General features: G+C 37.6%; 1 protein-coding gene across 6 annotated transcripts in view; it reads right to left on the reverse strand.

Moving 5' to 3' along the window:
• Window positions 1–4075: 4075 nt before the first annotated feature.
• Window positions 4076–27128, reverse strand: part of cbfb (core-binding factor subunit beta) — a 54125-nt gene continuing 31072 nt past the window's right edge. Inside the window, exons 4-8 of one of the 6 annotated variants that reach the window (XM_052152641.1) lie at window positions 15150–15266; window positions 14949–15044; window positions 13746–13784; window positions 13365–13412; window positions 4076–6479 (exon numbers count right to left, since the gene is read on the reverse strand). In XM_052152641.1, the coding sequence (XP_052008601.1) occupies window positions 13383–13412; window positions 13746–13784; window positions 14949–15044; window positions 15150–15266 (282 nt within the window). In that variant the 3' untranslated portion in view covers window positions 4076–6479; window positions 13365–13382. Of the gene's footprint in view, window positions 6485–13364; window positions 13413–13745; window positions 13785–14948; window positions 15045–15149; window positions 15267–27128 lie in introns of all 6 variants that reach the window. The other 5 variants (XM_052152640.1, XM_052152644.1, XM_052152643.1 and 2 more) reach the window with 5 other exon arrangements.

The raw sequence follows: 27128 nt of genomic DNA on the forward strand, positions 1-27128 counted from the left end.
TTAGATGCTGACCGAGAATGGTCCTCTGAAATGATGGTCCATTCCCAAGATCACAGGACAGCAATAGACGTTTTTCAAAAGCCTACTGCTATAGATGATTAACTAATGGGGAATGAGTTGTTGATGTTTTCCCATAAAGCAAACAAAGTATATTGCGCACAATAGTGCTTCGTGAAAGGATACAGTAACTGGTGACGTCCGTCAAGTCGTTTACAGCAACACGAAATGTGCAAAAATTATCGACAGGAAAAAAGTGTACTTCATATTTAAGTTGGTGTACACAAAATTAATTGTACATAAAATCATCAAATCAGTAAACAAGTCAAAAATGCTAAATATCATACTATTGAATTTGATTGCACGCCTGACATATCCAAGCAAGAGCAAGCCTCATTCATAACTCGACATGATGACATTGATGAGAACAAAGTGGCTAATATAGTGGACACAACAGGTCAAGGGCTTACAAAGACTTTAATAGCCACATTGGAAAACCTAGGGATTAACCTATTGACTTGTGGGGGTCAAAGATATGATAACGGATAAATATGAGAGTGATTCATCGAGGGGAAAGAATCCAGATGCATAGTTTATGCCATGTGTGAGCCACAGCCTTAATTTGCTATTGTGAGATGCTGCCTCTTCAAATAGAGTGTGTTTGAATTTTTTCGGAACAGTTCAAAGACTGTACGCTATGTTTGCATCATCAGTGAAATGCTGGGACATTCTGACATTCAAACAGTTTGTTGACATAACGTTAAAACCCCTCAGCAATACGAGATGGGAGTCAAAACTGGACTCGGTTAAAGCTCTGAGGTATCAGCTCGGTGGCGTACATGACGCTTTGGAAAATCTCGAACATGAATCCCAAGGTGGCAAAATTTCTTCAGAGGAACATGCACTGTCAAATGAAATACAGAGTATGGAATTTTTGACTTGTCTTGTTATTTGAAATGACATGCTGACAGAAATCAAACACGCCAGCATCGCCATGCAGTCTGCAGAGATTTTGCTGGATACAGCTGTTTTGTTGATTGACAGTCTGAAAAAGTTCTTCTCCCAGGACAGATAGGATTGAAAAAGCTGTGTCAATTGCTTGCCTGCTATCTACTGGATTTGATGCTTCTACAGAGTTCAGAAAACGCAAAACATTTCATGAGGTAAACCTAATCACCAGGGGACCAGGACGCCCAACTCCATTTCAAACACAGTGGTGTTTTTTGCAATCGTTGACACCATAAGCAGTGAATTAACACCAGATTTGACAATCTGAGGCAGATTTCAGATACGTTTTTTTTCATTCTGCAAATGAGTGAAATGTCAAAGGAGGATTTAGAACAGTCCACAAGGTGCTAGGCTACCACATTGCAGGATGTGTCGAAAGAGATATTTCAAGAAGTCTGTAGTGCAAGTGGTCTTCTGTGTGAGTGCAAAACTGCAATTGAAAAACTGAACTTTATACTTGAGAGAAACCTTGAATCAGTATTCCCAGATGTGGTTGTTGCATTAAGAGTGTTCCTTACTATGCCTGTCACAGTGGCCTCTGCAGAGAGGTATTTCAGTAATCTGAAACTCATAAAGAATTATCTGCGATCTACAATGGACCAAGACCGATTAGCACATCTGGCAGTCATATCAAGAGCACAAAGCTGCACGATCCATACCCTTTGAGGACATTTTAGACAAATGGGCAAGCATGAAATCAAGACGTGTCTGAATTTAATCGTGAGTTGCCTTTTTCATGGCTGAAAAGTTTAGGACAAGAAGCAGTTTCCTTTACCCCTGCTAAATATATTACCATGTTCTTTTTTGCCCATCCCGGTCATGTAAAGAATGAGGTTTGTCTAGATAGTGTATATAAGACTGGTTAAAATTGCAGTTCTGCAGCAATAAAAGTTATTCCGTTTGAGTGTTTAGAAGCTTGTTACGGTGTTCAGCCGCTTTGATATGTTTGATATTTCTTTATTTTTACTGCCTTCTACTGAAAATAGGAGGGAAAACGGTTATAAATTATGAGATTTTACTCTTGTCTAAAAATATATTGTTGTATACTGTTTGCATTAACACAACATGAAGTAGAATATTGTTGTATAATAGGAATTAATCTAATTTCTCTAAAAATATCAATAATTATTTTATATGTCAAAAAAACAAAACAAAAAAAAAAACATTAATCTGAGAGGAAAGGCCCATAATTCTGTCTTGCATAACCCCCATAAATTGTTCATGGCACCCCTGACTCTATCTATTTTATTCTGCACCTGTATGTATATATATATATATATATATATATATATATATATTTATATATATATATATATATATATATATATAAACATATTTTTTAAGTACCCTACATTCAAAAAGTTTGTAACATTTAGTATGGTTAGGGTTGGGCTAAAGGCCCCATGGGGTAAAAGGCTCCTTTTGATTTTATTTTCATCTAAAACACTAAAATACTTTCCTAAACACCAGTGTTCACTATGCACTGATTCATGTTATATATTGAATATCCCTGAAACTAATAATTGTCCCTGAAATTTTATTTTGAGCCAAAATACTTATTTATCATTTTCAGTTTTGTACAAGGTAATTAAATCAAAGTTTTTTTTAATAGCTGTCCAATAAGTGAAAGAATCGTATTTGGGGTAAAAAATTAATTAAAAAAAAGCCCCCGTTGCAGTTGCTGAAGGCCACTATAAAATACATTGTTTTTATTAACTGGGGTGAATAGATTTGTTCTGAATTTTTTCAATGTGGGCTCACACTGACCGTTCCAATCACTATGGAGATTAATACAGAAAAATTAAGGTGTTATAAAATGCCAAATGTGTTTGAAATAAACAGGAAATTGTGCACTCTTTTCTGAAGTATATGTTTTGAGTATGCATAATCTTAATTTGTTACTCAAAAAAGCATCTCAAAATTATGTGCATTACTTGACAAATGTTGTCCTATAACTATTGCCTCTATATCAAGTGTGGGGTAAAAGGCTCCCTCACCACCTTTATTCCAAAACTTACTTTTAATCAAAACAACCTTCTGTGGGGCCTGGGTAGTTCAGCCAGTAAAGATGCTGACTGCCACCTCTATAGTCACGATTTTGAATCCAGGGCGTGCTGAATTACTCCAGCCAGGTCTCCTAAGCAACTAAATTGGCCCGGTTGCTAGGGAGGGAAGGGGGAACATGGAGTAACCTCCTTGTGGTCGCTATAACGTGGTTCTCGTTCTCGGTGGGGCGCGTGCTGAGTCGTGCATGGATGCTGCAGGGAACAGCGTGACGCCTCCACACGTGCTACGTCTCTGCGGTAACGCGCTCAACAAGCCTCGTGATAAGATGCGTTGATTGACGTTCGCAGAGGCAAATGAGACTCATCCTCTGCCACCCGGATTGAGGTGAGTCACTACGCCACCACGAGGACTTACAGCGCATTGAGAATAGGGCATTTCATATTGGGGAGAAAAGGGGAGGGTGATTATAATTCTGTTATTTCTTTTCACACAAATGATCTTGCTCCATCAATATTCAAATAAAAAGAAATACAGAACTAAGCTAATTTTCCTTACGGTGTGCATTTAGCCCCATTGTACCCTACATATTGTGAAACCATCCCTTTTTATTTCACAGAATTTGTATATTTATGTGAAAGTCTGATTAGGTTTTCAGTCTGAATTATTTTTAATTTGATCCGAGTTGAATTCTACCCTTTTGAAAACCTAATTAGTTAAAAATGAATAAGTTAATGAATGACAATTTTAAGTTCTTTCTCACACACACACGTTGGTGCGGCTATCCTTATGATGAATCTCCACAGACATAATGATTTTTATACTGTATGAACTATAGATTATATCCCCTAACCAAACCCTTAAAGCTAACCCTAACAAAAAATGTCTTTCTGCATTTTTACATTTTCGAAAAAACATTTAGTATTTTCTTTTTTTTTTTTAGTGATTTGAATAATGGGGACACTAGAAATATCATCAGCATAATACCCTTGTTATTACCAGTTTGTAGCCTAAAAAACCCTAAACCCCTAAACCCATAAACACACACACACACCAACTGAAAAAATGGTTTGTAACAAGTTTATTTCCTCTTCACTTAAAATTAAAAACAGAGAAAAAAATAATAACAATGATAAAGGCTAAAATCAAAGACCTTAGGGAGCCAAGGAGAAAAAGCAAGCAATATCAATACAGAAATGCACATTTCATCATAGTGGAACCTGATAAAAGAAAGGTATACCTGCATCAATAACTTAAAAACAATTAAGAAAATAAACATTTTATTTATTCATCCATTTAAAAAAACAAACAAAAAAAGAGCCATTCTCAACCTGTCCTGGTGTGTATTTTGCCTTAATGCCAGCATTAAGTAAAGGGGTAGGAAGAAGAAAAAAAATACTAATGGGGCCAGCAAGGGTATTTCTTTGATACACAGCATAAGACACACCTAGAAAGGGGAGGGTAGCTCTGCAGGGAGAATGTACACAGAATAATTAAAGACTGTTTTGTTGACTCTGGTTTGGTCAAGTTCTCGTTCTCTGGCAACTTCAATATATCCAGAACCCAATAACCTCCTGGTACATGGTCTCTTACCATTGGGTGGTATAAATTCCCATTCAACAAAACCAAAATTAGTTTTTCCACAATTTTCAGACAACATGAACTTGCTTTCCATAAATAAGATCTCTTTTGTGTACATTTGTGTATATTTGGTTTAAGCTAGAGGTAGGCCATACCTTCTGACTGCAGCATCCCAAAATAAAAATAAACTTGGCCCTTAAATTCTTGTTATTGGCTGTGGTATAAACAACAAATCAATGAGATGAGGAAATTATGCTAAACATTGACTGTGTTCAAAATGAAATGTCGTAAGAGAACAATTTATACGGGTCTTACCATTTTGCTACCATTTATGATGTATTGTTATGATGCCGTTCATGAGCTTTATGTTTGTACACAAAGTGAAGTTTTCTAGCGGTTGATTTCAATCCTTATTCCTTCCCCAAACATATCTCTGTTTATCAGCAATTCTCCCTCAACAAAATGTTCTGTCTAAGCATCCTAAAACACTGACAGAGATGTACATATCCTAAAAACCTGTATATGAGCATCTCATCAAGAGATAAGCACTTGCATATTACAATGCTAAATATTAATTCATTTTAAATCTGTCCAGAAAGGGCATACAGTAAGTTTATAAACATTACTGTCATTTATTATGGCATTTATTCTTTGGGTCTCACTTCTGAGGGGACATTTTTTAAAACTTCACCCATTTATTTATGTCATACCTAGTTTATATGAATAAATTGCTTTGTTCGAAATGACAAACAACTGCACACATTAACCTGGTTTTATATGAAAGATTTTTTGCTTTAGGGAGTCAATGTTGAAATCTAATTGAAATCCCCAACACAGGAAAGCAGGTAAAATATGTGGGTGGCAAAAATATATATATTTGGCGAAGCAAAACTTTCATTTAAATGACTGAAAAAGTATTAATTTAGGAAACTCCAGAGTGAACAGAAGATGCAGCAAAACACTGTAAAAAGCTTGCCTACATTTCTGCCAAGACATGAAGAAACCTTAAACAAGAAAAACATTAATGAAAGAAAAAGCAGAGTGCCTGAAAAAAGCTCAAATGTAGGGTGAAAACTGAATCTCTGCCTCATTCTGTGTAAAGCACCGCTCAGAATAACACTGACCTCAATATTCGCTTCCTGTTGTTCAGTTCACTTTTAAAGCATGTTTAAACTGCTTGTAACAGGAAGAGAGTGGAAGACAGAGAACATGGAGAAGGATGGTAGATGAAAAAGATCTCCTTATCCACATTAAAAAAGCATGTTCTACTCTACTGCACAAATCTACATAGCAATGTTTACTGCTGTAGTTTATTCTACGGAAGCACAAGGACAGACAGTTATATATAGAGAGAGAGAAAATTCAAATACAAAAAGGTAAACATCCTGACTTTCACACAACATCTGAATAAAATAATTAAAAAATGCCTGTTCATTACAATAGGGCTAAACAATAAAATAAGATGCCTTGCATAGGGGGACGAGAGCATACATAGGTAGGTAGGAAAACCATGCATACCAAAAGGCCATATGGGGACATAAACTGAATGTATCACATAGTGCAAACATCCCAAGAACAAACAAGGGACTAAATCAAAAACTAATTAATCTTTGACTCACATCAATGCCCAGCCCAACCCACCCAGCCCATTCACCAGGCTAAAAGAGGGACCACTGTTACCCCTGCCTAACCCAGACATCCCACCCGAAAATCCCCACCGGAGTGGACTTTGGTCTGTCCTGTGAAAAACGAGGCATCAGGAGATGAGATTGCCGTGGTGATGGAGGTCTTATGACCCTATCCCTGCCCGCTTTGGTAAATGCCGCTAGCGCATCTTGTGATCGTCAGTGTTGGCCATGTTTGAGCCAGGGCTGGGGTCCTGTTGTCGCCTGGGCTGGGTCATCACACACATATACACAATCACACAAGTGAGTGCGTGCACAAACACCCACACACCAACAAGCAAACCAAGACAGAGACATTATGCAGTTAAAATGGTTGTTCTGTGATTGAGTTGTTGCATCTAATAAGTTAGTAAGTTAAATTAAGCAAAACATGATTACTCAAGCTACAGATATGATATGATAGAAGCAAAGGGATACTGTCCATTTATTTAAGGGACAGTTCACCCAAAAAATGTTATTCTTTAATTATTTACTCACCCTCGAGTTAGTACAGCTCTTTATGACTTTCTTTCTTCCATGGAACATGTTAGGAGATGTTAGGCAGAATATTAGTCTCAGTTGCCATTCACTATCATTGTATTGAAAAAAGATGCTATAAAAGTGAAGGGTGAAAGACGCTAACATTCTGTCTAAAATATCCTTATGTGGTTCACGGAACAAAAAAAGGTCTAAGTGGTTTGGAACAACATGATGGTAAGTAAATGATACAGTATTCTCACTTTTACATGAACTGTTCCTTTAAAAGGAATGTTCTGTGTTAAATTGGAGTTAAGCTCATTCAACAGCATTTGTGGAATAATTTTGATTTCCACCAAATTATTTCGACTTGTCCCTTATTTTTATATAAATATAAATATAAAAAAGTACAAATTGCAGTCACAGTAATGCACGTTTAATAGAAGTGAATGGGGCCAGTCCATAAGCATTAATAAACACTGTTTCAAATATATGGCTACAAGACAAAAACATATATATACTACCATGATTTTAGTGTAACAGCATAATTTACTGACCTTCTCTGTGTTAAGTTATATCGAATATTACAACTTAGTTACCATATGACAACATAATGCCAGTAAACCCTGTTATCTGGTTAACGCAGTTACGTAGATAAATCCTTCATTTTATTACAGTTAAATCATTTTAACACTAACACATAATGTGGTCATCCTAGCTCCATTTCCTACCATTGTAAATGCATTCTTGTAACTGCCTTACTGTAACTTTAAATAAACAAGAGACGAGTCAAATTTATTATTATAATTTTTCTGGTAATCGACATTATGCCACAAACACCATTGATTGAACTTAACTTGTATTTAACATGAAACATTCCTTTAAATGTTTAGCATTTCAACAGATGCAATTCCTCTTTATGTTCAGCAGAGGGCAGCAGAGATCAAATTCAGTTTAGACTAAAAATTGAGCCTCTTTTTATGGTCCAGGTGACAAATAGTCATTAAAGGGGGTGTCTTCAAATCACTTGCCTTAAAAATAAAGATATGACTGATGGCCTTGTCACAGATACATATGTTTATGTGCCTATGTCTAAATCTCATCCTGACATAGATGTCTGAGAACAGACAGGCCAGACGGACAGGCAGACATGGTGTATCTCACATAGTGTGAGGTCATCATCATGTTACTGGCGATAATAGCATGCTCTAAACCTAGAACTACGCAAGGCTGTTTTTATTCGACCCTGATGCCTCAGAATCACGTCTTTAAGCATACGCATTAACAGATGAAACTGTAATAGCTGTGTTACAACACAAAGCATTCTGATAGGCTGTCTGTAAACGTAAATAATAACTGTTTAAACAGTGAACAGCAGAAAGTGAACATATTTGTCTGGTGACACGTTGCCGGCAATGCATATTTACATCAAGCTCATGAATGCAATGGAACAATGTAGATCAGACATTATGCTATAAATAATCAAAAGTTGTGTAAAACAAGAGCACGAATCAAAGCACGACTCCATTGCGGAACATATAAGTCAGCTGCAAAAAAGAACAAAACATGTTTATGTTTGGCCTGTGGTATTTAAGCTTTGAAAAAGCATGTTTGTGTATAGATGGGAGGAGGCAGCATCGATCATATGGAGCCCAGCTGAAGCACTCTCCTGTACCACAAGTCAATAGTGCTTAGATTTTGCTGGGCAGACAGCGCTGCTAATGAAAAAGATCAATACTAATGATATATTAATACTTTCACTGGCCCAACATCACTCATGCTCTAATCCCACCTGCAGTAAAGCTTGGGTTTTTAATGAAAAATGGCCTATCTATTTTTCATCCATCTCTTTACCATCTATCATGGAAAGGGCCATTACACTCTTGGATATCTTTCAGCTTGGATTTGCCTCCCTGGACACACACATACACGCAGTGGCAGAACCACATAGTCACACACATTACAACACCATTTGAAAGAGGACAAATAAGTGTGAACACATAGAACAAACAGAAAATGTCTCCCTTTCTCTCTCATTTTCTTACAGCCACTTAGGGAAGACCAGGGCTAGATGTCAAAAGGGGAAGTTGTCACAAAGGCTATATCTCAATAACGATAACATTTTGAGTCAAAAGTCCAGTTGCTCATGTGAGTGTTTTCTCTAACAGAGAACATAGTGTATGTTTTAAACCCTTTTAAATTACAATCATTTTTGTGAATTCATCCCTCCGAAGTAAACTTACACTATTATCATATTTTTGATATAGCTCATTGGTAAACAAGTGAACATAATCATATGATAGTGGCATACATTCTGGTAAAGGTTAACTATGATATGAAAGCAGATTTTTACTACAAGGTTTAAATGTGTTCATAGGACAAAGTTTTATTTCACGAGTCGGATCGGGGCATGATGTCACATTTTTATCGGGACAGGTTGTCACGTGTTCTAAATGTTCCACATTTAATATAATTTATTCTTAACAATATTTGCTGGCCAAAATAATGTTTTGATATGTTTTCGTGGTCCAATTTTTGTTGTTTCATGAATTGGTTTGTGCCTCATAATTATAAAAATGTACAAATTAATTCTAAACTTTGATGAAAAGCCTATAATAGGCTTCATTTACTCAACCTTATGCCATCTAAGATGTGCCTTTTTTTCCTTCTGCAGAACACAAACAAAGATTTTTTAGAAGAATATTTCAGCTCTGTAGGTTCATATAATGCAAGTGAATGGTGATCAGCCCTTTGAAGCTCCAAAAAGCAGATACAGTCAGCATTGTCATGTCTAGATGTGTTTTTGTTCATGTTTTGATTTCATGTAGTTTATTTTGGCATTCTAGTTCCTGTTTCCATTGTCATGTGATTTTATGTTTCCCTCCATGTCCATGTGTCTTGTTTTCATTGGTTTATTGTCTTATCAGTTCTAGTCAGTCATTGGTTTAAGGTTATTAGTCTTGTTATCTTGTTAAGTGTTCTGTTTGATCATTGGTTTGTTTCACCATGTCATGTACTTTAGCCCTTATGTTTACCTTTGTCTAGTATTTGTTTGTGTAGCACATTTCAAGTTCATGTCAAGTTTAGCCTAGTCTACCAAGTTCATGTTTATGTTTTAAGTTTATGTTATGTATTATTCATGTTACAGTTAGGGTTTTTGGTTTTCACATTGATTATTAAATACTGCACTTGGGTTCTTCATTTCATCGTCATCGTCTTTGTCAGCTACAAAACGGTACAAGCATAAACATAATCCACCACACTCCAGTGGTGTAATTAATGGCTTCTGAAGTGATCCAGTTTGTTTTGGGTGAGAACAGACCAAAATATAACTCCTTTTTTACTGTAAATCGTGACAGCAGTCTCCTTGGCGATAAAGATTACAAGCTTGATTACACTTCCTATAGTGCCATTTTGTGCTCTGCATGTGTCAAGCACTAGGATATGTAATCGAGTATAAAATCATGATCATGCCTAGAGAATGCAATGGCAAGATTTACAGTAAAACAATTAGTTATATTTTGTTCAGTTCTCACCCAAAATCAACTGGGTGCTTCAGAAGACATTGATTAAACAACTGGAGTCGAATGGATTACTACCATGCAGACTTGATCTCCTTTTTGGAGCTTCAAATACCTGATCTCCATTCACTTGCATTATAAGGATCTACAGTGCAGGTTTTTTCTTCAAAAAAATCTTCATTGTTTTCAGCAGAATAAAGAAATTCACATCTGGATGGCATGAGGGTGAGTAAATGATGAGAGAATTTTCATTTTTGGGGGGAACTATCTCTTCAATACATGCTTTTGTGTAGGATTTACACGTATATATTGTTTTGGTGGTTGTGATGATGAGGACAAATTCCCCTGGTACCCTCAATGTTCACATGAAACTTACACCACTGGTTTAGTGGTTTAAGTTGCATTGTGATAACTTTCCCCATATAGTGTGACAATAAGGGACCTCTACCCCGCTATTGGGGGTAGAGGTCATGTATTCACAAAAGGTCAATGTGTGTTTAATTGACTGTATCTTTTTTATCCCGGACAAGAACAGTAAATATGTTCAATAGCTTTTTGTAGCCAAGACTTCAAGGTATGTGGCTATGCAGAAACTGACTTTGAAAAATAAACCTAACTTGAGAAATACTCACTGGAGTAAAAATTGTGACAACTAGCCCTAGTTTCACCAATACCAAAATTTGTATCTCAGGTCATGAGTGATTTAGAAATCTCAAGTTGTTTTCTTTCCCTTTCAAAACTAACCAGGCCCACTTTCCCAGAAAACACCCATTTTCTGTTTCTATTGTCTCTGTAGTTGTCATTGGAACAATGAGACTGTCCATCATGAATGCTCCAGACTGCTATTGTGTTGGTTTTATTGAATTACAGTTGATGGAGTTTAAGATTTGGCCACTGAGACCAAATCTATGCGACCGTCGTATGTTACGTGAAGGATTCAAACTCAAATATTATTCTGTATCCAAAATAAAGCCAATAGAACCATGTAGCATGCATGTGAGGAGCATCACATTTGAAAACAAGCACAGAAGTAGGGTCAGACTGCACACTGCTGGGATGAGAAAGCATGAATTATAGAATAATTATAGGGTTTCATTTCTCCACCACTCACAGTGACTTTGAGCTTTGAGGGAAAAACACTTGGCCCGTGAGTCACAGATCGCCTGACTGCGATGAGTAAGAAATTAGATTTTCATAAGCGGCAAGATCTGTTTAAAAAAGAGACCTTGGCGTGATTGATTTTGGAATAGAGGAAGCCGAGTGTGTAAAGGAGCTCCTGAGGGTGTAGATTAGGGGAGAGGAATATAAAGGCGGTGGTTCATAATGGGAATCTTTCTGGTCATGTGTTGCCAAGCTGTGCCTGAGAGCTCCCGGAGGGCTTTGTGGTGGGTGGGAGGGGCAGTAAGGAATCTTGGGATGGAAGTCTGGTCTCCATTACAGAGGTCTGAGCAAAAAGAGTTTGGGGTCTCTCACACTGGTGGGAGTCTTTGTCTTGCTCTCTATTACAATCAACACATTCCCAGAGATGGACAAAGTGTATAACAATGAAAGAAAAAACACACCTCAAAGTTATTCCAACATATAATAGCTATAACTATGCCCTGATGGCATTTTTCCTCCATAAAATTTAGGCTGATGGTTTTAAGGTGGAGGAGGAGGGGAGGGGATACTAGACCCTTAATGTTAGCTGAAAACATAATCAAATTAGCCCAACTATTTCATAAAGTAACATGCATGGGGCATGCAACGTGTAGAACTTTGTAAACAAAGGTCATGGCAATTCTGCAGAAATCTACAGAGCTTTCCATCGATGTGACCTGACCATAACTGAATAGGGCTGGGACAACGTGTCGACGTCATCAAAATACGTTGACGCAAAATATGCGCATTGATTCGTCGGACCCAAAACAAAGATGGCGGCGCAGGCGAGTAGTAGCAACACGAGTTGCCTCAGACTATCAGAAGTGCAAGGCGGCATGCACTCGTTCCTCTAAAGTATGGGAATTCTTTAATTTAAAAGGAAACAATTCCGTGATATGTCGTCTTTGCAAAATGGAGATGGCCTTCCATTCTAGCACCACAGCAATGCACCAGCACCTGAAGAGGCGCCACCCGGTTGCAGCTGCAGATGACAGAGCACCGTAAGTTTTTTTTCAACTCCCTACTTTGCACTCGATGTTGGAGTAGGCTATAATACATTGTCGACACCTAAAGTTTTCGCTTATAGCTGTTAATAATGCGCTTATAGCTATGAATGTCGTGAAAAATACATAGAGGACACTGACAACGCGCTGACAGACAGGACCAAGCAGGTAACATTTAATAAAGTCTCAACTTTCAAATTTGGTCATTCAAAGAAAATTAAACCATAAATAGGCCTACTATTTTGTGGCTCTTTAATGTGTCGTGACAGATTGCCTCAGTTAAAGCTGCTCGTGAACCGATCATCTTTTCCTTGGTTAATTTATAGCATCAAATAGGCTAAACATGAATGTAGCCTACATCAGAAGGACTGTTGTTTTAACCGCGGAAAGATGTCAGTACAGTAGCCTACAATCCATTATTCAAATTCAAATCCACCGACGTTAATCTTCTCTCTCCTGACTACTTTGTCGGACAAAAATGGCATATTATGATTGATTGATCAGATCGCCAGTCAGTCAAACTCCCGGCAAATGTTTTTTTTTTAACATTTTATACACCCCCACCCCCGATGAAACCGGTATTACTGGTGTTGTCACAAGTCAATTAATCGAATCGGACTGAAAAAATGAATCGTTAGATTAATCGATGCATCGAAAAAATAAATCGCTAGATTAATCGTTTAAAAAATAATCGTTTATCCCAGCCCTATATCTGAACTATCACTAATTTAAAGTGAAATAAACAAATACACATGTACCCACCAACACAAGTGTGTAGACACAGGAAACACACACACACACACACACACACACAAGAAAAACATACAAACAGATATAGAGATGCTCTTCCATGCACATGCCCTTGATAAATGTGAAATTCTGACACACACACACGCGCTCACGTATACACACTCACAGACACGGTTTAGTGCATGACACAAGGATAGAGAGAAGCAGAGGAGACAGACCCTGGTCGTTGAAGGCCATCAGTCCCAGATTTTTGATGCCACAGGGTCCTAAAAAACACAATTTGGTTTTCATCTTAAGAGCGTAGTTTAGATTGATTGTAGAATTATAGTATTTTAGGATTTACAATGCAAAGATATTTCATGCACTAAGCCATGAGTAAACAAGTAAAGCACTCATTTAATAGCTTACACACAAACTGTACATATATGCATGCATAAATAAACTATAGTAATAAGCATACAGTACAAGAACACATGCCCTTCTTCAATTTGCATTTAAACTAAAATAATTATTATAAACATTATGAATCATATTATGAAAATAAACCTTGAGAATCAAGGCAGCAGTTCACTAAATAAAAGCCTAAATTGTTGTCTTACCTCCTGAGTTATTAAATGACTGAGCTGTGCCATCGGCATCTGCTAAATGACAAGTGATCAAATCAGTTTTGTCCCAGACAAAATGTTTAGCTACTTCATGAGCTCTCAAGTAATCAAGGAAGAGACAGTATGTTGTAAGGTGTCACTTATTTGTTGATTTTCTTTTATTTGAAAGGTTTACCTGCTTCTACAATACACAATCACATTTGTAAAGGATATCTTTTTTGAAAGGAGAAAGAAGGGCAATTTCCAGCAACTGTTTTTAATGTCAAAGTCAAAGCATTTTTGGAAATATTGATTTTCATTTTGATGATTTTGTTTTCTTTTTTTAAAGTCTTTTGGAACCTTGAATGATTACTGGGTGAATCTTATAAAATCTGTCAAAACAAAACAAGTCATATTTCACCAATATATATATATATATCTAATTAACAATAATAATACAAAATAAAACAATTATTGTTGCACTATGGGTATTACTTTTGCAAAGGCATAATGTTACTGTCTTCTTAAGATGAATTGCTTATGTTGTATCCTTCCTAATTTTGAAAGTTGCTTTTGATAAAAGTGTCTGTAAATGTTTGAATGAATTACAATAATGAGAATTTAGGGGGTAAATATGCTTAATTGTCATGAAAATAATATTACAATGGAAGAAAATCTAATAACCTAATAACATGCTTCATTTTCTTAATGCAAAATATTATTCCTTACTTTTATCTTTTGAATTTGGGGTAAAATATGATCTAGACATGTTATTGTGAGATTCAACCTGACCACTGATTCATTTTAACACTGTAAAAGGTATGACCCATCAGAAAAGCTGTAAGAAGATGCTAGAGGCACCACTTGGTCATTCCACTGCTCAGGAGCTACTAAAACACTTCAAAACTTCTTATTTTCAGTGAACTGCTCCTTCAAGCATCAAACATTTTGGTATTGGCTGTCAATCAAAATAATGGCAAGAAAAATTTGTTAAAAATTACAATAAGCACATACATACAGAATCATACATGCACAAGCAGAAAAAACACATACACATACGCACACACATATACAACCATGCACACAGACCTCCTGTGCTCCATTACAACTAGAACTAAAGAATATATTGGATTTTAAGCATGCACTGACTTACGTAATCTAAACTGCACTGAGCACACACACACACTTACTCACACCCTCACTCGCTCCAGCTCTCACCTCCAAGTCCTCACGGTGTGAACGATCCCTGTCTTCAAAGTCACGGGTCCTTCTTCGGGCCTCCTCAAAGGCTGCCTGGGCTAGAGCATCTTCCTGCTGTATAGACAAACAAAATAGACAGAACAGCAAGGAGTGGTAAGCCATTTCTGATATACATAATGCATGAGAAGCAGATGAGTGCATGAGGTGGTTTCTCTGTACCTGAGCCCTCTCATCATCATACTCCAGACAACCCATCCCATCAAGACGCTGAAGATCAATCCAGCCTCTCCAGATCACACACACTCCATTCAGGATCATAGGAGCCTTCAGGTATACCTGCACACAAACATGCACACACACTTAGTTATTATGACATACAGAGACACCATAACAACAATAAATACTAAAAAGATGGATGGATAGAATCATCACAAGCCTTAAGTACAGTTCTTGGTTCATTTCAAGTACGACATCACAAAATGAATGACTTACAGTTCCGAAAGTTTTTCATTCAATAAACAAAACAGCTGATGAGTAAATTGTTTGAAAGGTAGTGCTGTATGTTCAGCCATGTAGATTCAAAAGAACCAACTTATAAGAGTAATGTGTTCAGGAATCCAGCTGCACTGATCACATTGTATGTTTCACACTGTAGATTTAAAAGAACCGGCTCATAAGAGTAATTTGTTCAGAAATCAGACTACATTGGTCATGCTGTATTTTTAACACTGTAAATGTAAAAAAAAAAAAAAGATTTAAGAGTAATTTGTTCAGAATCAGAGAAGACTAGATGTGCTGTATGTCATGCTGATAAATTTTGTAGTGCTGTTGTCAGAGTATTTAAGCATGGATAAAATACTAAACCCAATAACTAAAACTCTAATAAGTCAATTTCCTGTGCCCACATCAGCATTTGGAACAGGTGAAATGCCATAACCACCCACTTTACGCTATTAGCCGCATATGAAAACCTGCTTTCAACGTCACAACTGGCTGTTCAATGGTCCATTTGAATTGTAATACACATTGTTAGACTTTCTGTGGTAACAGAAAGTTACTGCTAGGAATGGTCTCTCACTGTGGAAATAGACTTACAGATATATACAAACATAACCATTACAAACTTTTCTGTCTCTTCCTGTCTTGCCTCTTAGCCCAGCCAAGAGCCAAATACTGTAAGCCAGCCTCCAATGTTTGCTTCCTGCAATGAGTGTTTATTTATAGAGGCCAGCGTAGTAGAGAGTAAGGGTACACCGATGCTCTCCTACCAGAGACAGGCAAAGCCTGTCTGAATATATTTATATTGAGCATGGACTACGAGTGCACACAGCAGTGCCCCCCCACTGGGGGTGTACAAGACAAGGTGGACAAAGAGTGAGATATGTTGAGAATGTGGCATGGTTTAGCTGGAGAGAAAAAAGAGAAAGAGAAAATAGGAATAAGGGAGAGACAGGGGTATATACTGTCTGTCTGGCCCCAAGCCACAGGAATATCACATCTCTGCCACTGAGGAATCCAGGCTGAGACAAAAGCGTGCAGTCTGTCGGTCTGTGGGTGCTGTTTATTTCTGTAACTGCAGGAGAGTGCGGTGAACGAGGCCAGCTATAACAGGGATCCCTCTCTTTTCAAGGCACAGTTTTCCAGGACATTTTATGTGCCCAACAGGTACAAGAGGTCATGATGTGTATTGTGGTTATTGAATGGTTCTTTTTTCTGAATTTCCGTGTTCAACAGCTTAGTTAAATTGTATCATCAAAATGATTTCTAACTAAAATAATTAATTTCAACTTGATTCAATAAAATAAAATAATCTAAATGTATTTATTTTTAATATAACAATGCTTTATGTTAAACAAATAACATTTGACCAAATCCTCACAGCTAAATATGAGACAACATAGGAGATATTGTGCTGCATTACAGAACAAGATGTGAGATATTTCTTTAATATATTATTATTATAATTATTTAATTACAGTAAACTTTACATTACATATATTAAATATATCTCTCCATCATCTACCACACACACAGAGAGCGCACTTAATGATCAAAAAGCAGTGTTTTCATGGTATGAGCGACTGGCTTCACACATACATTTTTAAGTGTGTAGCACACGCAGATTAAATATAAATGTAATTTAATATTTTTTTTCATTTTGTGGTTTAATGGAACCTTTTCACAGACTGTGATGGTACGTTTCCACCTTATTTAGCAGCGTTCAGACCGCTGTCACTATCTAAATTTTACAACTCAAATGTTTTTTTAGTTAGCAGTACAAATAAATCCATCAAATAAATAAAGAAATCATAAATTGCTCTATATTGATACTTAATCTATATCAGCAGATGAGCACAAAATGTACATGCTTTGTTTATGACAGTAAACCAATGATGTTATTCACAATGTGTAGCCGGCAACAGTGAAAAAATTATACATATGTGTGTATTCGAATCCTATCCCGAGTCCTGATTGTAACCATATTATTGTACATGTAACACAAACCATTTTTCTCGAGTCAAACAGTTTTATTACACTAAAATATTTTCCAGGACAAATTATTATTTTCATAAATAGGACATTTCAGGACATTTAGGTATCTAACTTTCCATGACTTTACCATGACTGGAAAACTGCATTGCAAAATTCCAGGTTTTCCATGACACGTTGAAACCCTGTATAAACACACACACACACGTTCAATGTAACACATCACTTGCTACAGTATAGATCACCAGGGCCGTATTCAGATTTTCATGGTGAATTTGCAAATTTTTTATCAGATCTAGTAGTTAATGTAGATGATCACACTAATGCTCTCAAGAGAGCAGCTCGAAAAATGGAGCACAAGTTGAACAATACAAATTAGAGGTATTTTGCTGTGCATGGCAGGATAGTGTCTGTAGCTACAGACAGGAACTAAAAGCTGCCAGGTCAGCATATTTTAGCAAACTCATAGAAAATAACCACAACAATCCTAGATGTTTATTCAATACTGTGGCTAAATTGGTTAGGAATAAAGCATTGACAAACCAAATATCACAACACAATAGTAATGAATTCATTAATTTCTTTACTGATAAATAAATTCAGAAATAAAATTAGAACTATGCAATCAACTGTCATAGCTCTTCAGAAAACAGTGTCTCATAATTTTCCTCGTGATCAACTTAAATCTTTTGCTGTCATAGGTCATGAAGAGCTAACAAAATGTATCAAAAAAATTAAAAGCCAAAACATGTATGTTAGATTCAATACCAACTAAGCTCTTAAAATAGGTATTCCCTGTAATCACAGAACTTCTTAATATTATTAACTCCTTGCTATCCTTAGGACATGTCCCAAGAAACTTGGCAGTTATCAAACCACTTAATAAGAAGCAACAGCTTAATCCTAGAGAATTGGCAAATTACAGACCGATTTCAAATCTACCACTTATGTTGAAAATACTAGAAATGGTAGTGTCCTCCCAACTATGTTCATTTCTTCAGAGAAATGGTATATGGACAGGTGCTCTGTCTTACCACGGCTGATGTGAGGAAAACTCTACGTAGAGTCAACCGACGGAAGGCTGCTGGACCAGATAACAATCTCATGTTCTTACCGACATCTTCAACATCTCTCTGAGCAGCGCCGTCATTCCAACGTGCTTCAAGGCCACCACCATCGTCCCCATGCCAAAGAAGACTTCAGTGTCCTGCCTCAACAACTACCGTCCCGTCGCACTCACACCCATCATCATGAAGTGCTTCGAGAGGCTTGTCATGAGGCACAATAAGACCCAGCTGCCCCCCTCACTAGACCCACTGCAGTCCGCGTATCGTCCAAACTGCTCAACAGACGACGCCATCGCCACCACCCTCCATCTGGCCCTCACCCACCTAGATTCCTCCTTCCCGGGTTTCCGGCACCAGTGTAAAGGAATTAATGTAAAGGAGGAGGCGAGAACCAGCTTTTCAATATAAATAATAGTTTTAATGATAAACTTAAAAGACAACATAAACACACACACGACGGACATGTCCGTAAACGATCTCTCTCTCGCACGATCCCCTGCAGTCGACCTTTATCCCTCATGGAGGCATAATTAGCCTAATACAGGACTGGGTGTGTAGGATCACGACCCGGGCCCGCCCTCCGCCCTGCCACATTCCTACACCCCCCCCCCCCTTCCCTGGGGGAGGGTGTGCTTTACCTTTATCCCTCACGGAGGCATAATTAGCCTGATACGGGACCGGGTGTGTAGGATCACGACCCGGCCCCGCTCTCCGCCCTGCCACACGTGGTTTAGGTCCTATTTAGCAGACCGAAGATTGGATGGCCAAAAATTTCCTTCCACTCAATTCCAACAAAATAGAGGTACTAATTATTGGACCAAAAACCTCTAAAAACAAGCCGCTAAAATATAATTTGACTCTTGATGGATGTACTGTTACATCACCTTCTACAGCGAAGAACTTGGGTGTTATATTTGATGCCAATCTGTCCTTTGAAAATCAAATTTCCAATGTTTGTAGAACAGCATTCTTCCACCTCAGAAATATTGCTAAATTATGACACATGATCTCTGTTGCTGATGCCGAAAAACGAATTCATACATTCATGACCTCAAGACTAGATTATTGTAATGCATTACTTGGAGGATGTCCAGCATGTTCAAAAAATAAACTTAAATTGCTTCAGAATGCAGCTGCCAGACTGCTGACTAGAACCAAGAAATAGGATCATATTAGCCCTAGGGCTGCACAATTATAGCAAAAATCATAATAGTCGATTATTGCTCTTGAGATTGTAATTGAGATTATTAATGTTGATTAAATTATTAAAATACCATGACGTCACAAATTAAGCAACCGTGTGGTTCTTCAGAGTAGCAGATTACAATGGTGGATATGAGCTGTGCTACAGTTTCTTTTAAGCATCTTTTAAGCATTGTATTGTTTTGTATTTATATTGTAATAATGTTTAAGGTAAGGTAATTTTAATTAACTTAAATTGATATCTATGGTATAGAATAAATTGAATTATTGCTAAATTACTGCTTAAATTATTAGTCCACTTACAGTAAATAATATGGCATATTCAATATTCAAACTTATTCAGCTGATTTAAATCGAACAAGTTACCGTGTTCAGTTAGCACTTAGGTGGCGAGACAGGGGACCATTCATCCTGTTAGATCTTAAATGTTGATCTTGTTCATGTAAGATCATCGTTTGATCATTTTTGGCCTCCAGTGGTTGCACTTAACTAACTGGAAATTAAAAACAGTCATTTGCGTTCAGAGTTTGTGAGATTGGCCTACTTATTAACATGACAAAACAAAACTGTTATTACATTTTTAATAAACTGTACACAGAAATCGAGCAATGCGACACAATCTCCCATTAGAATGACTGCTGTCACTCACTGCAGGTTTACACTGATTGAGACCTGCATTTCATTTGAATGGTCTAGCTCCACAGTACTTAAGTGACGTTCTGACATGCAATATTCCATCACATTCATTACAATCACAAAATTATTGCTTGTTAATAGTTCCTAGAATATCAAAATCCACAAAAGGAGGTAGATCCTTTTGCTATTTGGCTCCTAAACTACGGAATAGTCTCCCTAACACTGTTTGGGATGCAGACACATTTTCTCAGTTTAAATCTAGACTAAAGACTCATCTATTTAGCCAGGCATACACCTAATTTATCCATCAACTCACAATTAGGCTGATTTAGTTAGGTCTGCCAGAACAAGAAACATCTATCATGATCTCAGAGTTTCCGCTAGAAAAAAATGGTGCCGGTCACGGTTTCGTTTTACGGACATTTTGATGATATGCCGGTCAAATATCGAATATAATTAGTCAAGTTGAGGAAAACTGGAGGCAGGCTATGTAACTTAAAAAAATGACATAATCAGGCCGTATAGAATGCAACATGTTTATTAGCCTAACTTTCAAATAGAGGAAAAAAACATGAATGTCCGATTGGTGTCAATCAATTGTTTTTACTATGGTTTCATATTCATAGTTTAACAAACCCCCCTTCCCCACATAAAATATCTGAATAGTAGCCTATTGTTTTTATGCAAGCGAACTTAATTATACACTCTCAGTATGTCTCATTTAGCTGGTAACATTTAAATTGGCCACCGTGAAATGACTCCTTGTCAAATGAACTGGAACAAACAAATGACTAGGCCTTTAACATTGTCTCGCGTCATTTTAGGCTACTTTTTACGCTGTTTTGCAGTGCTGAATTGTGCAGCTGCCGACTTAAAATCAAAACTTCGCAGTGTCTCTCCACAACTTGCAATGCGCATAAGCCGCGTAACCTTGTTCTCCACAAGGCGACTTCGCTGCTTCGTCTTGATCCGATTCTGCAGCGAGAACCCCCTCTCTGCAGGAACACTTGAGACAGGGATTACACAGGCTATCTTGGCGAGCTTGGTCCACTCTGGATACATTTCGTTGAAATCACATATGAGGACTTCGCAGGCTGTGGAGAAATGCAATCCTCCATAGCCACGGAGTGCTGTCATGACAGCGAGGGCATCACGTCGCAGGCTTACGGCATCGATAAGAGGAGCAGTGTCCGCAGACTCAATGCTTGTAAAATGGCAAATAATCCTTCTGATCGCTGGTTCTGCATATTCTTGAAGAGCTATAAGATAATATAATAGGTGAGAACGATATTAGAATTATAGGCTTACAAAGAATGCTGCGCTTAGCTTATTATAAATAGGCCTGTATGGGTCATTCTATGGAAATGTCCATTTTTCTGTCCCTAGCCTTTACAAAAATATTACACTTAAACACTTTAGGGTTACAATTTCTTTACATTTTAAAATAAAACAATGTTATTTGAAAAATTACACCTTCTTGAGCCATCAATGGCAATATTTGATTTTTATTAATTCTATAGAATTCCACCACAGAAGTGCTCGTCCCCACAGTCATGTACAGAGGGAAAGTGCTTTATTTTGAGGCCAATAACAAGTTTTTACACCATTTAAAATACAATAATGTATACATAACTATCAAATATATTTGATATTATATTTATACTATAAAATATAAAAAAATTCTGTCACAATAAATACAATGTCACATGTGACATAATAATTTTACATCAATTTAATTCTGCTACACTCAAAAGTTAAGATTTAAAGGATTGCATCACAACTTAATTTTAACCGGTTTTCAAATATTTTCATTGTTATAGCAAATACATGGTTAGCAAACGAACGAACCTCATTCAAGCACACTTTTAACAAACCTGAACAATCTCCTTATTTGTTGTATTATTATTATTTTTCGGTAACTCTGACTACATAATGCTGAAAAAAAATTAGAAATAATATTTCATAAAAACGTTTGAAATTGCCAAAGTAAGGTAACACCAGTGACAAAAAAAATGTAAAAAAGGACCTTAAAAAAAGGTCTTTAAATAAATTCACAAAAAATATAATTTTTTATTTATATTTACATTTTTTATTTTTTTATTTTTAGTAATCTAACAATGTGGTGTAAGTTTAAATGTTAGAAAAATAAATACATTTTAAGACATCTTGCCATATCATAAGGGGACGTTTCTGTAGAATGACCCGTATAATAAATCAACAGCTCCTACTTACCGCTATGTGTCTGCGGATATCTAGAGGGGTTCAGAAGGGCATCGAGGCAGTGAAGTAGATCCATGCAATCCTCGGGGAACCGATCTTGCTAGGCATCTATCAGATGTTGAACATAGCGTTCCCTGGCTTTTTTGAAAGCTTGAATGGAGCGGTCGCTTGAATTGGTCACTTTGACATCCTTGTATGTGCCGTCTTTATAGCCCGCCTGGAATGTCTCCTCTTCTGGACCTGGGACATCTCGTAACTGTGTAAATGCCGCGACAGATGCTTGCACTATTGGTCGGATGCTGGAAAGATTGACGTTGTCTTTCTGAAAAACTAAATTCAGTTTTGTCATCACTGGTAGTATATCGGCCAGTGCGTGAGTCAGGGCTATGAAGCTGTAGGTCTGGATTTGACCAAGCAGCCCTTGTGCTTGGGCATTTCCTCCCACGGCCTCTTCATGAAGTTCCATGGCCACAGCTGCCCAGTTGTGCTTCATGGCCTCCACAGCCCTGTGTAGGGATAGCCAGCGGACTGCGCACGGCTGCTTGAGGCTGACCATGTCCTCATCACTGAGTGCAGCTGTTAATTGGCAGGGGCCGGGATGTTCTGGTGGCAGAGTGTTTGTAGAAGGAGTACACTGAGGAGATCGTGTTTTTGTAAGCTCTGATGTTTTCCACAGCTTTCGCTGCGTCCAGCGCAGCAAGTGCTGCTCTGTGGGCAACGCAGTGCACCTGGATAGAAAATGGATTCGCTTGCTTAAAGCACCAACCCCACCATGCCTTCCCATCATTACACTTGCACCATCTGAACCCAGGCCAATGACACGGGACAGTGCTATATCCATTTCGCGAAGCACCGCAACAACGCAATCATAAATGCATCTTGCGGTCCCGGAGTCCACATCGTAATTTCCAAGAAAGCATGTCTCCACCTTTCCTTTTATTTCTAGCTTTAGATATATGATTAACTTTTTGTTCACAGTGATATTTACAGTTTCGTCAATTATTATTCCAATGAAGTCACTGTTTTTCAGTTTTTCACGGATCTGTTCCACCACGACGTGTTCTAATGCCCTCTCCATATCATCCACAAAGTCGCTGTGGCAATAAATGCCATCGGTGGTGACGAAATCTGGAGCCTCGAGAGCTTGCAGTAGCTCAGTCTGTGCTACAAAATGGTTAGATGGGAGATCATGTTTTGCCATGTGGAATACAATTTTGAGCTGAGAGCATAGTTTTTTCTTAGAAGTTTCTGTGGCCTTGTCACAGTGGCCTTTCATCGCAACCTGCTGTGGCGTTAAATTGAGCGCCGCAACATGGTCATTGCTCCGACTATGTTCAATGAGAGCAGACACTCTCAAATTATTCGACCCTCTTGTGAATCCGTTGCGTTGTCCTGCCTTTTCGCAGTGCGAACAGAAAATTTTTTCGTTACCATCAACTATCTCACATCTTAGCCATGGGAACTTGTCACTCCATTCCGACCGATACGCCCTACACTTCGGCTTTTTCTCCGGCGGTGGTGGAGCTGTCTGGCTCTGGACATCTGAGGCTTCAGGCGTTCCTGATTCACCATCGTCCGTCGCGTCTGGCCTCTGAAAAAAGCTTTTAAGGGTAGTCTGCCTGGGCCTGGCCATATTTGAAACGTCTCACTCAATCGTGCGTTGTTTATGTCTATATTACAGCCGTTTTAGGCGTGCGCTTTATTTGAAATGCAGCATGCGATGTTGTTTAATAACTTTCAAACGGTAGAGCCTGTTCCTTTATAACATAGCCAAAGGTCGGTGTATTTTTGCTTTATACATTTTAGGCTTATTCTCAAATTCAGATTGTGTTAGGGGGGATTATTAGGCAATTTTAATCGGACAATTTGACCGGAGAGATTTAATTTTGTCGGACATTTCATTTTTTTCCCGGCCAATGTCCGGTAATTACCGGACAACGGAAACCCTGCATGATCTATAACTCTGCATAAAATTAAATGACATCTACGCTAATATTATTATGGATAATATTAATATTAATTTCCCGAGGTTACCGGAGCCGGCCAGATATAGCTCTGTTCCTGCTTGGTGTCGGACTCCACTGCTGTGTCACTGAGTGATGATAACTAAATGCAGCCAGTGCTAGCTAGACATCACTTCAGTCTTTTATGATGGACTTCAGAGGATGAACTTATGCCAACTCCAACTGTAAGACATCAGATACTTCATATGCCTCTTCCTGAACCTTGGACTTATGATGGACCCCCCCGAACCTCACCGAAATGACCTGCCGGTTGAACTGCGATGCACCTCATTGATCTCTGCCTGCATCATCTTTGTCTATTGATGGACTACACACTTGAAATGGAATACACGGACTATCATTTAATTGCCAACAAAAGCCTTCATCAGCCAACTAACAAAGGACAATGCATCTACAGTATGTGAACTTTTGCAGTTAATCCAGGAAGAACTTCAAAAACATTAGTCATTAATTATTGACCAACATCTTATGGAGTTTTGTGTTCCTTCCATATGTAAAAGGTACGATTGGCTAACCTCAGCATACAGGCATAGTTCACAGATTCATCAGGGAGGGCAAATGTGCTGAATACTGAATAGGTGTTGAAATGTAAATATGGGTCATATGCTAAGGTATTCATGGTTTGCATAAATTAGTTGGATGGAGTGGGCAAGGAGTTTTGCATTGTGTATGGAAATTGAACTCTTTTATTTTAAAAGAGCAAAGAAAATCCAGTTTTCCATGCCATGTCTCCTCCCCTTTAAAAGAAAAGGTTATGTTATGTCTGCCCAGTTTCTTGCTAATTAACTCATCTTTATGGCCAAACACATACCTTTGTTTTGAGTGGAGTCACCACAGATGTATATAAGAGAGTAAAGTTCTTGCTTAAAGATGTTTGCTGTTATAAAACCACTAACAGCCCACTAACGCAAGTCACTGCTATTATGGATTATCCTAATTAAATGTTTACCAAAATCACTAGACATACCACAAGCTCTTTGCAGGTTTAAATAACAAAGAGAAAAGATCAATCATTTTATAAACATCTACTGTCAGAATTGTGGTGCAATGGTACCACAATGTAGCTGTAGTGCTCCCGCTACCATACAGATTCGAGTCCAGCCTGTGTTGTTTCCCTGAATAGTGTGTTGTCGCTTTAAAATGTATTCTATCAATTAAAAGGCAGAAAAGCCCATAAATAAAAACTCTGCTCTTTACAGTAGGCTACTGACATTCACCAAGCAAGTGCATATACACATCACATGTTTAAACATGAAGTCCAAAAAGTGATATGAAAAACAGTCACATGAATGGAAAAGTGTCAGTGTTTTCACACCAAATGAAATGGCAGCTTTCCTGCCAGTAGTCAAGGGTTTTTCTGCCATGTTCCTTTTCGGAACAACCTCTCTGGAACCATTTTCCAAGCACAGCTCTGTTGCTGCTTTTTCCATCCCCACACCTGCCCTCCTGAAACTTGCTCCACTATGTTTTTTACAGGATGCGCTATAGGCTGTGATCTGTGTCCCCCTTAGCAGTAAAATGCAGGTAGGAAAAACAAAGCATGTAGCAATTTAACTAAATATCAATGAAGCCCAGGAGTCAACAGTCTTACTGAAATTTTAAAGGAATATTTCATCCAAAAATGAAAATTAAGTCTTCATTGACTCCTAAATGTCCTTCTAAACCTGCATGACTGCCTTACATCCGTGAAACACAATAAAAAAGTGAAAAGGGGGCTGGGGCTGTAAAACTAAAAAATTACACAAAAAGTATAATAAAGTATCATTAAAGTAGTTCAGCTGACTCATGCACTATATTCCAAGTCTTCTGGAGCCACACAATAGCTTTACTTTTTCCTCATATAAAGCTACTGTATGTCTTTAGAAGACTTGGAATATACTGTAGCAGACATTTATCTAGGGCTGGGTGATAAAACAATATCGATATTTATCTAAAAAAAAAAAAAATATATATATATATATATATATATATATATATATATATATATATTCAATGATAAACTTTAGAGTAATTTTTGATATTAAGTCTATGCTCTACATCTAGACGATAGAATCGGGTACGTCTTGCTAAAAACGCAAGGAGTTCGGCAAAGTTATAGACACAACTAGCTACCTGAATCACTGTTATGAAATCAGCTATTTAGGAAGTTTCAGCAGGCAGCCCTGCTGTCATGGAAACCAGCAACGAAGTTCTGTAGCCGCTAGCTAGCAATCCAGCTAATTTAACATGACAATACAATACAACAGCTATCAACTGAACAAAACAAAATTTCCGAAATCAACACCATTGATGTTTTTTATGTGCTCTTTAGTAAAAATAAATAAATAAATAAATATTGCGATCCATAGCTCTGTCACAGGAAAGAAAGTGTTTCTTCTTCTTGTGATGTTTATAAGTTAAGTTTAATTAATTCTTCGGGTCTAATAAACATGGCCACTCTTTTTGGACATATCGCTAAGTCCTACATTTATCATACTTTAATGATTTTGGAACTTGACAGTCCCAGTTCCCTTTCGCTTTTATTATATGAAAAAGAGTGACAACAATATTCTTGAAAA

This window comes from Xyrauchen texanus, chromosome 21 (assembly GCF_025860055.1).
Source record: "Xyrauchen texanus isolate HMW12.3.18 chromosome 21, RBS_HiC_50CHRs, whole genome shotgun sequence".
NCBI lineage: Eukaryota > Metazoa > Chordata > Actinopteri > Cypriniformes > Catostomidae > Xyrauchen > Xyrauchen texanus.